Below are 14983 nucleotides of genomic sequence, written 5' to 3'. Positions count from 1 at the left end.
CACAGACAGATGGCAGACCGGCGAGAGAGGGAACGAGGGAGGACCACTGCAGAGTGACACGGGAGATCTACGGCAGGACAGACACGACACACGAAGCACGTCTACTGCTTCTTGTTACCCGTGCGCGCAGAGTCGTAGTTCTGTGACCGCGCATCGACGACAAGTCAGAGCAAACCTCGGAAGGAAGGCGGAGTGCGGGAAGCGGGCGCACCTGGACAAACCAGTCGACCGACTCCTTGAGGGCAACGTCGAACGGCGTAAACTCGAACTCGGGGAGGTACTTGCGCAGCTTCTGGTTGCTCGCCGTCTTCTTGAACTGGCCGTCCGCCTTCGAGCTGTCCCACTGCGGTTGCGGGGGCGGTCAGTGCGACTGCGGATCAGCGGGCGGGGAGAAGCTCGAGACGCACGGTCACCTCGCCCTCGAAGCCGACCGCCTTGACGATCGCCTCTGCGACCTGCTTGATGCTGATCTCGTCCTCCTCGCCGACCGAGAGGATGATGGGGTCAATCTCGGGGTACTCTGTCGCGCGGACGCCGAACGAGCTCGGGGTTAGTCACGCGGTCCGCAGCGCACCACAAGCACCGGTCGAGGGGCGCGGGGAAACCGCGCCACGCACCCTTGAGCTGCCAGATGAAGAGCTTGGCGAGGTCGCGCGAGTAGATGAACTGCCGCAGGGGCGTGCCCGAGCCCGCGACAGTGAAGGGCGTGCCGTTCTCTGCGCGCGTGGATGCGTCAGTACATAGCAGTGCAGAACCCCTCGAGGACACTGGGCATGTCATCGCGGGACAGGCTTGCAGAGCGCGAGACGCACTCTTGGCGAGGAGGCACTTGTGCACGAGGCCGGGGATGACGTGCGAGTCCTCGAGGTCGTAGTTGTCGTGCGGGCCAAAGATGTTGGTCGGGATCGCCGACGTAAAGTTGCAGCCGAACTCCTCGTTGTACGCGCTGCGACGCCCGTCGAACGTCAGAAAACTTCGCACGATGCGAGCAAGAGGGGACGAGAGCGCGGGTGGAACGCACTGGTTGTAGACGTCGACAAGACGCTTGCCGTGCGCGTAGCCAAAGTTGGAGTGGTGCGGCGGGCCGAGGTGGACGTGCGACTCGTCGATCGGGTACGAGACCTTGTCCGGGAAGACGCAGGTCGACAGGCACGAGATCATCTTCTTGACCTGTGGTGAGCACGGCGAGTGGTTCGGTTGTGTGACGTGACGAGATGCGACGGAGTAAGCGTGGGAGCGAGAGATGAGATGGCGAATGAGCGGGTGGGCGGTAGGCGACCACGTCAGCGCCGTTCACTGGCTCTTTAGAGAAAAGCGAGGGTACGCACACCGTGCTCCTTGCCGGCCCACATGACGTTGTCGTTGATGAGGCAGTTGTCGCGGAGGAAGGTCAACTGCGCGAGACGAGAGGAGCGGGAGATCAGTCCGACGCGCTAACGCAGCATGATGGCACTACTCGACTACGGATAAGGTGCACCAGGTCGGACCGCAAAGCGAGCCGGGAGAGATTTGGACGCACTTTGTACTTCATGTTCTTGAAGAGACCGCCGACGAGCGCGGCAAGGTGGATGACGTGGGTCGGCTTGTACTTGTCAAAGATGGCCATGGTCTGCGCAAGGTCGCTGCAGGCGGTAGAAAGCGTCAGATCAGCTGTGTCGTGCTCGATGAGAGACTGGACGGTCGCTGCGAGGGAGGCTTTTTGCCGGAAGCAAGCGCAAACGACTACTAGACTCTCCCAGCCGCTCCACGCAGCGGTGCAGAGAGTCATGGCGCGCGCGCGATGTCTGGCCGACCGCGGTGGCCCCTCGAAGCGACGCGACAAGGGGGACTGACCGGAGGTCGCCATCCTTGCTGGTGAGGAAGATCCACTCGTCGTCGTCTGCGAACTTGCCGAAGCGAGAGCCGACCGCCTCGGTGTTGATGACGTGCTGGATGCCCGCACCGACGAGGCCTGGGAGCGGCGAAGGCGACGCGAAGGTCGTGGTCAGCACGAGGTGCAGCGAGGCGTGGAGAGGAGCTGGAGACTTGCCGCTGCCTCCGGTAACGAGTACGACGTTCTTGGAAGAGCTCATCGTGGTCTAGCGAGTCCTGGAGAGCGTTGAAGCGAGGAGAAGCAAGTCCGCAGGAGCGAGAGGCGCGAGCGTGGCGCGTCGTGTCACGGCCACTGGGCCAACGTCCAGCGGGTGCCCGTGTGTCGTGGGCAGCGTGTGAGTGACAAGGGTGTACCGTGCAGTCTCTGCCAACTCGATCAAGGAAAAGAGGCGAGAACGAGGAGGAGGTTGCCCCCTGTCTCGTCGCTCCATTGTCAATCTGCGCAAGTAGGTGCGCCTGAACGGGTGCGCAGGCCACAGTGAGAGTCTGATAAACTACTCTCCACTTCTGCGCCTGTCCCGCTCGTCAGTCGTGGGCGTTGCCACCGCCTGGTCGCTCTCATCGCCTCGTCGACCGGCGACCACTGCGCTCGCTCGAGCCAGAGCGGCAGCTGAGCAGACAGAGCCCACACGAGGCAGCTACACGCACCCACGACCCAGCAGCACCACCGTCAAGCCGCCGACTCCTCTCCTCCTCCTCCCTCGCCCACCATGGCGGAACTCGAGAAACTCGAGCTGCTCTCGCTCGTGAACTCGGTCACGCAGGAGCTCGTCAATCACACGGGCCTGTCTGGTCCGTCCCCACTGTCCCGCCCTCCTTCGCCGAGGATGCGCCCGCTGACTTCGGCTCACCCTCTCCGTCCTCACGCTACACCCGATCACGCAGACTCGACGCTTGCAGAGTTCCTTATCCACCTCCATGGCGAGTCCAAGGACTTTGCTTCGTTCAAGCAAAAGTGCGCAGACGTCGGCGCAGAGTTCCCCGACTCGTTCCTCTCGTCCGTCGACCGCCTCATCCTCTCGATGCACCCCAAGTACAAGCTCAAGAAGGCCGCCTCGGCCACTGCCAAGGGCAAGGGCAAGGCCGCCGACGCCATGGCCGGCCTCTCGGAGGAGAAGCAGAAGCAGATGCGCCTCTTCCCCGGCCTCGCCGTCCCCGACTCGGACTGGGTCCCCTCCTTCACGCCCGACACGCCCGACGAGGTCAAGGAGCGTCAGATGCGCATGGGCCAGCCCGCCGATTTAAAGGGCGCGAGCGACGACCGCCGCACGCGCGACGAGGACGACATGGGCGTCGACGACCTCATGGCTCAGCTCGAGGGCGTCCGCCAGGGCAAGCGCTCCGGCGCGCGCGACGACGAGCGCGACCCGAAGCGCTCGCGCCACCGCTCGCCCGACTACGAGCGCCGGCCGGACGGAGACCGCTACGGCGGGCGGGACAACGGGTACGGCGACCGTGGGCGCAGCGGCGGAGGAGGCGGGCGGTACGGCGAGGACGACCGTGGGCGGTACGGTCGCGACGCGAGGACGGGTGGTGCCGGACCGCGCAGGCTCGACGAGCGCCCCGTCCTGTACAAGATCTACCCCGGAAAGATCGCCAACGTGAAGGACTTTGGCGCGTTCGTCACGCTCGAGGGCGTCATGGGACGCGTTGAAGGTGCGCATCCTGCTTCTTCCGCTTCTCGTGTCCCGCCGACTGACTCCTGAAACCCGCAGGCATGGTCCACGTCGGCTCGATCTCGAGTGCGCGCGTCTCTCACCCGTCCGACCTCGTCTCGCGTGGCCAGAGCGTCTTTGTCAAGGTCATGTCCATCGCAGGCGGCCGTCTCTCGCTCTCGATGCGCGACGCCGACCAGCGCACGGGCGCCGACCTGTCGCCACACCTGCGCGTCAAGACGGAGGAGGAGCTCATGGAAGAGTCGCGGCAGGCAGCTGAGCGGGCAGCAACGGGCGCCAACGGCGTCGCCGTGCGCAAGTCGTTCGCTGACGACAACCGCACGGCGTCGGTGCGGCGCCTGACCTCGCCCGAGCGGTGGGAGATCAAGCAGCTCATCGCGTCGGGCGCGGCGAGCGCGGCCGACTACCCGGGGCTCGACGACGACCTGCTCGCGCCGAGTGACTTTGGCGGCAAGGGCAAGAGTCTCGCCGACGAGGCCGACGAGGAGCTCGACATCGAGATCAACGAGGCCGACGCGCCGTTCCTCCAGGGCCAGAGCAAGCGCGCGCTCGAGCTCTCGCCCGTCAAGATCGTCAAGGCGCCCGACGGCGGCCTCAACCGCGCCGCCATGGCCGGCGCCGCGCTCGCCAAGGAGCGGCGCGAGCTGCGCGCGCAGGAGGCGAGCGACCAGGCCGACGCCGAGGCGCGCGACGTCAACCAGCCGTGGCTCGACCCGATGACGGCGCCGCACGAGCGCGCGTTCGCCGCCGACGCGAGGGGCGCGGCGGCGGGGCAGCGCGCAAAGGACCTCCCCGCGTGGAAGAAGGAGGCATTCAACTCGGCGACGACGTTTGGTAAGATCACGAGCATGAGCATCTCGGAGCAGCGCAAGAGCTTGCCCATCTACAAGTTCCGCGATCAGCTCATCGAGGCGTTCAACAACGTACGTGCTTCTTCTTCGTCTCGGGGACTGCGTGAGGTCAGACGGCTGACATCCCGCTCGTCCCGCGCGTAGAACCAGGTCCTCGTCGTCGTCGGCGACACGGGCTCGGGCAAGACGACACAGATGACGCAGTACCTCGCCGAGGCAGGCTTCGCCGACAAGCTCAAGATTGGCTGCACGCAGCCCCGTCGCGTCGCCGCCATGTCGGTTGCGAAGCGTGTCGCCGAAGAGGTCGGATGCCGCCTCGGACAGGAGGTCGGGTACACGATCCGTTTCGAGGACTGCACGAGCCCCGAGACCAAGATCAAGTACATGACGGATGGTATGCTCCAGCGCGAGTGTCTCGTCGACCCGGACATGAGCCAGTACAGCGTCTTGATGCTGGACGAGGCTCACGAGCGTACGATTGCGACGGATGTTCTCTTTGGTCTCCTGAAGAGTGAGTCCACTTGCTTCGTGGTGCTACTCGCGCGAAACTGATCACCGCGAACACCCAACAGAGTCGCTCAAGCGTCGCCCGGACCTAAAGCTCATCGTCACGTCGGCCACGCTCGACGCCGAGAAGTTCTCCGAGTACTTCTTCGGCTGCCCCATCTTCACCATCCCCGGCCGCACGTTCCCCGTCGAGGTCCTGTACACCAAAGAGCCCGAGCCCGACTACCTCGACGCGGCGCTCATCACGATCATGCAAATCCACCTCTCGGAACCGCCTGGCGACATCCTCCTCTTCCTCACGGGACAGGAGGAGATCGACACGTCTTGCGAAATCTTGTACGAACGCATGAAGAGTCTCGGTCCCAACGTCCCCGACCTCATCATCCTCCCCATCTACTCTGCCCTCCCGAGCGAGATGCAGTCGCGCATTTTCGAGCCCGCGCCACCCGGCGCGCGCAAGGTCATCCTCGCCACCAACATTGCCGAGACGTCGCTCACGATCGACGGCATCTACTATGTCGTCGACCCGGGCTTCGTCAAGCAGAACGCGTACGACCCGCGCCTCGGCATGGACTCGCTCATCGTCACGCCCATCTCGCAGGCGCAGGCGCGCCAGCGCTCGGGTCGTGCCGGGCGCACCGGGCCGGGCAAGTGCTACCGGTTGTACACCGAGGCGGCGTACCGCAACGAGATGATGCCCAACACCATCCCCGACATCCAGCGGCAGAACCTGGCGCATACGATTCTCATGCTCAAGGCTATGGGTGCGTGACGACCCCGTTCTTTTTTTGCAGTCGCACGGTGCTGACGTTTCGGATCCTGCAGGCATCAACGACCTCCTCAACTTCGATTTCATGGACCCGCCTCCACAGCAGACGATGATCACGGCGCTTGAGAACCTCTACGCGCTCTCCGCGCTCGACGACGAAGGCCTCCTGACGCGCCTCGGCCGCAAGATGGCCGATCTCCCCGTCGAGCCGCCGCTCGCCAAGATGCTCATCGCGAGTGTCGACCTCGAGTGCTCCGAGGAGATCCTCACCGTCGTCGCCATGCTCTCCGTCGGAGGGAGCATCTTCTACCGCCCGAAGGAGAAGCAGGCGCAGGCCGACGCCAAGAAAGCCAAGTTCCACCAGCCCGAGGGAGACCACCTCACGCTCCTCACCGTCTACAACGGCTGGGCGGCGAGCAAGTTCAGGTGCGCTGCGCTCGTGTGCGTCGGCCCCGAAAAAGACGTGACTGATGCGCTTTGCGGACACAGCAACCCCTGGTGCTCGGAAAACTTCATCCAGGGTCGTGCGATGCGCCGCGCTCAGGACGTCCGCAAGCAGCTCCTCGGCATCATGGATCGGTGCGTCAGGTCTCGCACTGAACTCACGCAGCGCACGCATGCCTCGCTGCGCTGCATTCCGCTGCTCGTCTGTTCGGTCTTGGAGCCTGAGCTGATCATCTTTCTCTTCGCCGTGCAGCTACAAGCATGACATCCTTTCGTGCGGCAAGAACTACAACCGTGTGCGCCGTGCGATCACGTCGGGCTACTTCCGGCATGCCGCCAAGAAGGACCCGCAGGAGGGCTACAAGACGCTCGTCGAAGGGTGCGTACCTTTTTCTCGACTACGTGCCTCTCGTGACATTCGGACTGACGATGAACTTCATATAGAACGCCCGTCTTCCTCCACCCGTCCTCCTCGCTGTTCAACCGCGCACCCGAGTGGTGCGTATACCACGAGCTCGTCCTCACCACGTACGCACACTTTCTCCCTTTCTAGATTATGGGCCTTCACTGACACACACTGCACACAGCCGCGAGTACATGCGCGAAGTGACGGCGATCGAGCCGAGGTGGCTGACCGAAGTGGCGCCGTCGTTCTTCAAGGTTGCCGACCAAAACACGATCTCGAAGCGCAAGAAGCAGGAGAAGATCCAGCCGCTATTCGACAAGTGCGTCTCTTGCGCGTGCCTGCTCTCCTGTTACCCGAGGCTGACCACGGCCGGCATCTTCCGCGCAGGTACGCCGAGCACCAGGACGCCTGGCGACTCTCCAAGCTCAAGAGGGCGACGCGCTCCTCCCAGACTTTCGGTTAGACGCCTATGTCCGCTCTTTCTGCGAGTCAGTCTGCACTCGATGTTGTCACAATGCGGTGGGTTTGCGAGCGCAATGCATCCCCCTTTGCTGTACACCAGCCTGGCGCAAGGAGAGCTACAGGGCCTGAATGCGAAGTGCCTCCCTTCCTTCCCTCACCCCCTTGCGCCACTTCCGCCAGACCTTCTCGTCCTCGCCGTCTTCAATCCCTCCTCGCACGCGGCGCACCTCGTTGCTCAGCTCGCCTTCCTCCCACCGGCTTCCATACGCCCAGTAGCCCGTCGCAGGCCTTTCCTCCGCAACCTCGTACACGACTTCCTCGTGCGTCGTAGCGCCTGGCGGCTCCTCGAGCGTCCTTGCACGCACCAAGGAGGGCCGCGCAGTGTCGCTGCCTTTCGATTGCTCCGTCCGTGCGGCGCCTGGCGCGAGACTCGACCCTGCAGCGCGAGTGCTCGGCGCGGAAGCGAGAGGAGCGGGCGGAGGGCAGGCAGGAGCGGCATGCTGCGCCGCGGGAGCGAAGTAACGCGCGTCGGAGGGGATAGAGAAGATGGTGTGGCGGTCGAGAGAGGGCGAGCGGGAAGATGCGAAGGAGAAGCGGTGCGAGGACCCCTGGTGGTTGCGTCAAGTGTACGGTGCTTCAGACGGCGGACTTGTCGCTTCGGCCATACTGTCACGTCGAAGGGATTGCAAGCGCACGCTCCCGCGCCCAGCAAGCCTGCGCAAGCTCGCCTTCCAGGACGAGCCTCTGGGAGGCTGAGCCTTCCGCGCTGGCAGCGGTGGTGCCGGCGGTCCCTCGCGCAGGACTTGGTACAGCTGCCGACGGTGCTCGCGCCGGGCTTCGAGATCGTCGTCTTGGTCTGCCGCCTTGACCGGGCCCATAGACTCGGCGTACGAGGCACGGTCTGCTCGGCGAGCTGCGAGAAAGTCGCGCTGCCGACCATTCTGCTCTGGCTCATCGGGATGAGGCACAGCCACGGACGTCGGCCGGTACGAAGCAGGTATGCCGACCAGATGGCCTGTCTCGGCGACGGCATCGACATAACCTGACGACGGGGACGAAAAGCGGAGCAAGCTCCCGCTTCTCGAACGCCCACCACCGCCAAAGATAGTCGACGTGCTGAATGCCGAGTCGCTGTACGTCGAGTAAGCTGTGCTGGGGCGGAGGGGCCGAGTCGAACGGGACGAAGTGCGGGAGAGCATGCGCTTAAGGTTCGAGACGGCTGCGTGGAAGGTGGTCGAGGGGCGCGTCTTGCCGGGCTTGCCGTCGTCGAGAGCGCCGGAAGGCCCAGGCGCGCGACTGGAATAGCTCGCCAGCACTGGCTGGTGGATCGAGACATTCGCAGTCGGTGGAAGGTCGGGTAGGGACCGGGTCGCAAGGAGCGAGCGTTCGGCGGTGGAAGGGGCGGAACACCCTGCGAGGTCGAGTGCGACTGAGTCGGACTTGTCAGAAATTGATGTCTGGATGCAGGACGGACCTGTTTGATCACCGACCTTGCCTCCAGAGGCGACAACGAGACAAGGCAAAGTTGCTCCCTGCTGATTTTGCGGCAATTCAGGTCTATACGCCGCCTCGTGTTCGACATCTGTTGATACCGCCGAGGCGCTCACTGAAAGGTGGGGTGGCGCCTTGCCCCGCGTCCGGCCGATGCTGCCCGTCCACAAGGCGTCTTGCACCGTCTCGACCGCATTCGCATCCTCGATGAGCTCCCACTCGGCCGACTGCTTCGGACCCCGAGTGCCTGCGCTTGAGCGCCGGCTACCTACGATCGAGGCCGTTGACGAGCCGAGCGCTCGAGGGACGCGTGCCCACAAGTCCACGCTCGTTTCGCCTTTGCGTGGCGGCTTCTTGACCTGCCGGGAAGCGCCGCGCTTGATCGACTTGGCGTAGCCACCACTTGGGATAGTCTGTCTCGTGCTTGGGCGGCGGGAGAGGTCCGGATTCTTGTCGAGCGCTTCACGGTATTGGGCCGAGTCGAGAAGCGAGTGTAGGAGCGGAAAGTCTTCCTTGCGCAGCGGTATCGGGCCACCCGAGTGCGTTGTTGGGGCACTGCCTGAGGTCGTGCTGCTCATGGCGGGGGAAGCGGCATGGCCAGCCAAGAACGTGGACGACGAGGTCAAGTGAACTGGCGCAGGTCGTGCCGCTGCCGACGTGACGATAGACATCCAGGCGAGAGCAGCGCAAAGCAGACGCTCGAATCAAGCTCCCGAGGGCAGCGCCGCACGGCGCGTACAAGCAGAGAGGAGACGTTCTTCGGCGACGAACCCGACCCGGACGAGCCGCGGAACGGGGTCAGCAGGGTCAAAGCGGCGTACAGGGCTGTGTTAGGGCTGTGAGGTAGAGGCATGTTCGTGGAGCGAGCACTGCAGGAGCTGTTTGAGTGCGCTTGCGGAGGTGCGAGCGGAAGAGAGGAGACTCACGAAGGTCAGTCTTGTCCCGCTCGTTCCCGTCGTTCAAAGGCGACGCGCGTTCGTGCACAGCTTGAAAAGTATCTTCGGGGGCGTCAGCAATTCTACGCAGAGCGGCGCACGCTGTTGCCCGCTCTCCTCGCCTCTTCCGGATCCTCGTCTCTCGAGCTGGTGCTCTCGCCCGCGACGACTCAAGCGGGTCGTTGGCCGACTGTGCGAGCTCGATACATGCCATTCAAGTGCGTGGCTTCGTGTCTTGGCCCTTTGCTGTTCTGTATCTCGCATCTGCCCCGTGAGTTCCCCCACTTCCCTCCCGATGCATCCGGCCGCGCTTCACTCGCCTCAAAGCTGTTTCTGCATCGATGCTGACGGTTCAGCTCACGCAGATGAAGCCCCTTCGATCCCCCTCGCCTTCGCCTTACCGACCACCGCGACCTTGCACCCTCCCACTCGACGTCTGCGAGCTTGTTGCCGATGCCGTGCTCTCCCTCCCGGCAGCCGTCGCGTCGCAGACCCTTCGAGCTCTCTCCCTCGTCTCCCGCGGCTGGACCGCCGCCGCGCAATCCGCCCTGCACCGCAACCCGTGGCTCTCGTTCGACGCGCCCGACACCGTCCCTCCTCGCACCTATGCTCGCCTCGAGGCGCTCGGGCGCACACTCGCCGCTCGCCCAGACCTCGCGCGCGGCGTGCAGGCGCTCGACCTAGGACGCTACACCGCACGGTGTCAGACTGAAGCCAAGGTCGATCGCCGCCTCGTTTCGCGCCTTTCGGTGGCGCTTGTCTCGGCGTGCCCGGCGCTCAAGCGACTTTCCATCCCGTTCGTCACCCATGTGGACAAGATGGACCTCGTCGTCGCCCTGCGCGAGCTGTCGATGCTGGAAACGTTCGTCTTTGGCGAAGGCGCCGCCACGCCCGAGCCGTGGGTAATCCACGTCGACGTCTCCATACAGGACACGTGGGGCACGGCGCGCTGGACTCGAGCAGACTTTGCCGCACTCTCCACGCGATGGCCGCGCCTGAAAAGCCTCGTGCTCGACGCGCGGGTGCGCGGAAGGGAGGACGACAAGGACGGTGGCGTACCTTGGGTGCTCGAATCGTTCGAGCTTGCCCTCATACGCAACACCAAGCTCTCGTTCGCGTATCTTGACAAGCTCCTCGCCGGATGTCGGCAGGGTTCACTCCGTCGCCTCGTCCTCAAGGAGCACCAGTTCGAGCCCGGTGCCCTGCTCGCTTTCCTCGAGCAGTTCGGGCAGAATGTCGATGTCCTTGTCACCAGCTCTGCCGACCGGGTCAATCCCGACAAGGCGCTCGTTGCCGCGCTGCCGTCCGTCTGCCCACATCTGCGCATGCTCCGCCTCGCCTCGCCCATTGCGTCGAACGTCCCCGACGCGCTGCAGCAGCTCTCGCAGCTGTCGCATCTGACGCACCTCACGTTATCAACGATTACGAGCTCGCTGTCGCTCGGCAATGCGCAGCTGTGTGTCGACCACCTGCGTGGGTTTGCGAGGCTCGAGGAGGTCGAGCTGCTCCCTGGACCGCAGGTCGAGGGCAGCACGAATGCGCTCGTTGTCGAGCTGCTGCAGATGACGCTCAGGGAGGTTGTGAATCGGTGGAACTGGGAGAGGGCGCATGCGCATACCGGATCGTAGCGAAATTGGGGTCCAGGAACATTCTCAGTCCCATTTCGCAACGCTTCACGGACCTGTACACTCCGAGCACTACCTTGAGCATGCGGATGAGAGTAAACTCAGGCGAGTGGGCACAGGCGCGAAAGGGGGAGGGCCTCGGCTGCTCGTCCGGCTCTGGTGCCTCCCGGGCCTCGTGCCATTTCCTCTCGCCGACGCGCCTCTCTCTGCCGCTGCTCTCGAGGGACCGCGAGCACGCTGGGCCCTGCACGACGCTGCACGCCCACCCAAGCCCACGCCTCTGCCTCGCCATCGCTGTTCCCGCCGACGCCCGTCCCGAACTCCGATCCCGACTTGAGCGTGCCCTCGTCCTCGGCCCCGTCGCCGCCAGAGGATGCAGCGACCAGCGGGCGAGCCACCGCAGCCCGGCTTACGCGCCTCGACCAGCAGTCTCAGCCTCGACGACCTCGCGCGTGAGGAGGGCGCCGCTGCTCCTCCCCGCGTTCGCGCGGGCGATAAGGACGCACACGCCCCACAGCGCACGAGCGCGTCTCCCGTGCGCCAGAAGGCAAGCGGCAAGGGCAAGGAGCACGACTGCAACGTCGAACTGGCGGTGCTGAATGCTGAGGGCGCAAAGGAGTCGGTGCTGCCCGAAGACGAGCACGAGCGCGGAGACACGGATGGCGCGCTGGACGGGCGGGTGAGGGCAGCAGCACCAGTCGGAGGGAACGTTGTGGACGGTGCAGGGGCGCAAAGCAGCGCACCCGCACCGGCAGCCCGCACTTCTTCGCCTCGACGGCCGAGAAGATCGCCGTCCCCGCCAGCACTCTCATCCGCACCCGCCGGCTTTGCAGCAACAGCCAGGCCGCCGCTACAGTCCATCCTGAAGCGCCCGGAAGCCGCGCGCGCCCCCTCCTCCTTCTCGTCCGTACGCTCCGCCTCCGCCCAGCTCCTTCCTCCCTCCGGAATCGCACCTCCCGCGCCTGCGAGTCCGTCCGGGCCAGTCATTGCCCTGCCTCCCTTGGCGCGCACCATTTCGGATACGCTGGCGCCCGCGACGCCCGACTCGCTCGACGCGAAAGACTCGAAATCACCCTCTTTCGCCTCGCCCGCCGTGCATCCGAGCGTCCTCTTCTCCACCCCGGGCACCACGACTTCTGTTCTCCCACTCTCCTCGCCTTCGCATGCCTCCGCTTCGTCCCTCTCGTCCCCCTCCGCAGCATCCGCCTCTCTCCCCGACCCGACGGGCACGTTCAAGTCGTGGAAGTCGAGCGTGATGGGCCGCCGCAGCGGCGTGTATGACCGGAAGCGTCTCGCTGCGCTTGGGTTTGAGGAGGAGTTGACCCGAGACTACGACTTTTGGGCGAGCTGGGGAATCGCGCTGTGCAATATTGGCGGACTGCCTGGTGCGTTTCGACCCATTTCACGGTTCCTGTTCCCTCCGCTTACTCGCGAGGAAGGGCTATGTGCAATGAACCTGCGATCGTATGCTGACGCGTTCGACGCGTTTCTTTTGCGCGCAGGAACGGTCCTTGGCGTACTCACCGCTCTCGAAAAAGGAGGCGGCTCGATGTACGCCATTGCATGGCCCATCTCGGGCCTCTTCATGCTCTGCCTCGCGGCAGTACTCGGCGAGATGGCGTCGACGTGGCCCGTCGCCGGTGCCATGTTTACATGGGTCTTTCGCCTGTGCCGCTCGAGGAAGTGGCTCGACCCGTGGGCGCGGTACGCGAGCTGGGTTGTCGGGAGCCTGCTACTGTGCTCGCATATCCTGCTCCAGGTGCGTTTTCGATACTTCTGCAGCATGAGTGCGGAGCTTGTTGCCGGGCTCGTTGCTGATCGCGCATCGGACACGCAGATCATCGTCACCTGGCAGTTCGCGCACAACCTTCTTGGCGTCATCGGTTTGTGGACGGACAAGCGATACGACTACTGGGTGGTTGTCGTCATCTGCTGGGTACGTGCTTTTCCTCCCCGAGAACCGTGCTGTCGCTCTGACACGCCTCTCCATCCGCAGGGTATCCTCACCTTCTCTGCGCTCGTCGTTTCTTCGCGCGTCTCGCGCTCCCCTTGGCTATGGCGGATCTGCGGTGGCCTCATCGTCGCGTTCTTCTTCATCATCAACATCACCCTCCTGACCACCGCCGACGAGATTTAGTGCGTCCACACTATGTTGCGCTAGTCCGGCAACCATAACTGACGCGTTTCGCCGGTAGCTCGGCCGAATACGTCTTCACCTCGTACCGCAATACTTCCGGCTTCACGTCCAAGAGCTACGTTTACATGCTCGGTGCGTCCCCTCTTCAACAAGCCTGCACACCCGCGCTCGCTTCTGACCTGGCGATGTACGCAGGCTGGGTTCTGACCTGCGTCGCGACCGGAATGGAGGCGTCGGCGCATATGGCGGAGGACACGAAGCGTCCGGCTCGGACGGTTCCGCTCGCCATGTTCTGGAGCGTTGCAGCGACGTACGGCATGGGCTGGGTGTCGATTTGTGTACTGCTCGCGGTGCGTGCCTCTCATACTCGCTGCCCATGGCTTGTCTGCTCACTCTCGCTCACCCACAGACGATGCACCTAGACGGCTCTGATCCGGACTTGCAGCCGTCAATCGCCCTTATCGCCAATTCGATTCCGCGGAAGTACACGACCCTCATCCTCGTCCTCGTCCTTCTCTCATTCCTGTTCCAGAACATCGCCCAGCTCCTCGCCACCTCGCGTTTCATTTGGGCTCTCTCGCGCGAGTCGGCTCTCCCATTCTCCAAATTCTTCCGCCGCCTCAGCAGCAAGACGCGCCAGCCGACCGTCGCCATCTGGGCGACGTGGGCCATCTCGTTCCCGGCGCTCCTCCTCATCGCCGTGAATGTCTCGATCATTGCGACGACACTCCTCGAGGGCGCGGGCATCACGTGCACGTCAAGCTACGTCGCGCCGCTCCTGTTCTACCTCGCGTGCTGGGGCGACGACGTTCTCCGCGGCGACGGGCGCGCCAAGTGGACTCTGAGGGGAGCGAGCAAGTTCCTGGCCATCCCGCCAGCGCTGTTCCTCCTCGTCTTCATCACCATGATGTGTCTCCCGACCGGCTACCCCGTCACCCCTCGTGCGCCCCGCTCTCTCGTAGCGTTCACGAGAGGCCACTCAACTGATTCGCATCGCGTTCGGCTCGTCTTGTCCGCAGTCAACATGTCGTACGCGTCGGTCATGCTCGTAGGCGTGCTCCTCGTGAGCACTCTCGCCTGGGTCCTGTATGGCAACGGTGAGTCTCGCCAGCTCCCTCTTTCCGGGTAAGTCGACCGTGATGCTGACTGGACTTGCTTGACTCTTCAGGTCACTACGCGGGCCCGATCAAGACGACAACACGCTGGACGATCGGCGCGGAAGTGGACCTTCCGTCCTCCTCTTCGCACGGCACGAAGAAGCCCCCTTCGCGCAAGAAGCCCTCAGCAGCAGCAGCAGCAGCAGCCGCAGCGGCGCCTACGCCCTCTTCGGGCAACGGTGTCGGCTCGGCCTCTCCGGCCGAGGGGACGACGACGAGCGCGCAGCACGGTGCGAGTGCGCACGTGTGGGCGACGAGCGTCGGCGAGGCGAGTCACGCATGGACGTACGGGAGCAGCGAGGGCGGAGAGGGGCGGAGCGCCGTGCGCCGCGGTGCTGGGGCGCGGACGATGGACGAGGAGGAGGCCGTCACGACCGTGGGGCGGACGACGGGGACGGGGAGCGAGTGGAGCGAGTGGACGGAGGGGGACGAGGAGGACAGCGACGAGGACGACGACGACGAGGAGGAAGACAGCGAGGAGGATGACGACGAGCGGAGAAGCAGGAGGAGTCGTGGGGCAGGGAGAAGTCAGGATCACCCTGTGTAGCACTTATTCAGACTGGACGGCATCCGTTTGGCCTGGGTTGCTTTGGCGCCCTCGTCAGCCGTCGTTGTATCGCTACTTGTGTCGGCGTTATCTATGCTATGCTG

The 14983-nt window shown here is 64.4% G+C and overlaps 5 protein-coding genes across 5 annotated transcripts; 3 read left to right on the top strand and 2 right to left on the bottom strand.

Annotated features, from left to right (window-relative positions):
• Nucleotides 1-101: 101 nt before the first annotated feature.
• On the bottom strand, nt 102-2072 carry JCM10292_005092 (uncharacterized protein; the record flags this gene model as incomplete). The annotated part of the gene is made up of 9 exons (XM_076645991.1): nt 102-140; nt 212-343; nt 408-520; nt 618-716; nt 813-946; nt 1022-1170; nt 1329-1394; nt 1520-1622; nt 1834-2072. The coding sequence occupies 9 exons, from the start codon at nt 2070-2072 to the stop codon at nt 102-104; spliced, it is 1074 nt and encodes a 357-aa protein (XP_076508270.1).
• A 510-nt stretch (nt 2073-2582) lies between these two features.
• On the top strand, nt 2583-6988 carry JCM10292_005091 (uncharacterized protein; the record flags this gene model as incomplete). The annotated part of the gene is made up of 11 exons (XM_076645990.1): nt 2583-2664; nt 2758-3528; nt 3588-4471; nt 4544-4910; nt 4972-5670; nt 5732-6101; nt 6165-6254; nt 6373-6498; nt 6564-6647; nt 6707-6844; nt 6913-6988. 11 exons carry the CDS (start codon nt 2583-2585, stop codon nt 6986-6988), a joined length of 3687 nt encoding a protein of 1228 aa, XP_076508269.1.
• Nucleotides 6989-7103: 115 nt separating this feature from the next.
• JCM10292_005090 (uncharacterized protein) lies at nt 7104-9056 on the bottom strand (the record flags this gene model as incomplete). The annotated part of the gene is made up of 2 exons (XM_076645989.1): nt 7104-7595; nt 7683-9056. The coding sequence occupies 2 exons, from the start codon at nt 9054-9056 to the stop codon at nt 7104-7106; spliced, it is 1866 nt and encodes a 621-aa protein (XP_076508268.1).
• Nucleotides 9057-9778: 722 nt separating this feature from the next.
• Nucleotides 9779-11041, top strand: JCM10292_005089 (uncharacterized protein; the record flags this gene model as incomplete). The annotated part of the gene is made up of 1 exon (XM_076645988.1): nt 9779-11041. The coding sequence occupies one exon, from the start codon at nt 9779-9781 to the stop codon at nt 11039-11041; it is 1263 nt and encodes a 420-aa protein (XP_076508267.1).
• Nucleotides 11042-11411: 370 nt separating this feature from the next.
• JCM10292_005088 (uncharacterized protein) lies at nt 11412-14879 on the top strand (the record flags this gene model as incomplete). Its single annotated transcript, XM_076645987.1, has 9 exons — nt 11412-12423; nt 12541-12797; nt 12876-12974; nt 13035-13174; nt 13234-13307; nt 13371-13525; nt 13585-14116; nt 14195-14272; nt 14344-14879. The coding sequence occupies 9 exons, from the start codon at nt 11412-11414 to the stop codon at nt 14877-14879; spliced, it is 2883 nt and encodes a 960-aa protein (XP_076508266.1).
• Nucleotides 14880-14983: the final 104 nt, after the last annotated feature.

Source organism: Rhodotorula paludigena (assembly GCF_050403205.1).
Source record: "Rhodotorula paludigena JCM10292 DNA, Rt_paludigena_JCM10292v1_ctg3, whole genome shotgun sequence".
In the NCBI taxonomy this organism is placed as follows: Eukaryota; Fungi; Basidiomycota; class Microbotryomycetes; order Sporidiobolales; family Sporidiobolaceae; genus Rhodotorula; species Rhodotorula paludigena.
Note: the sequence above shows the minus strand (reverse complement) of the source record. Positions and strands in the feature narration are given on the sequence as shown.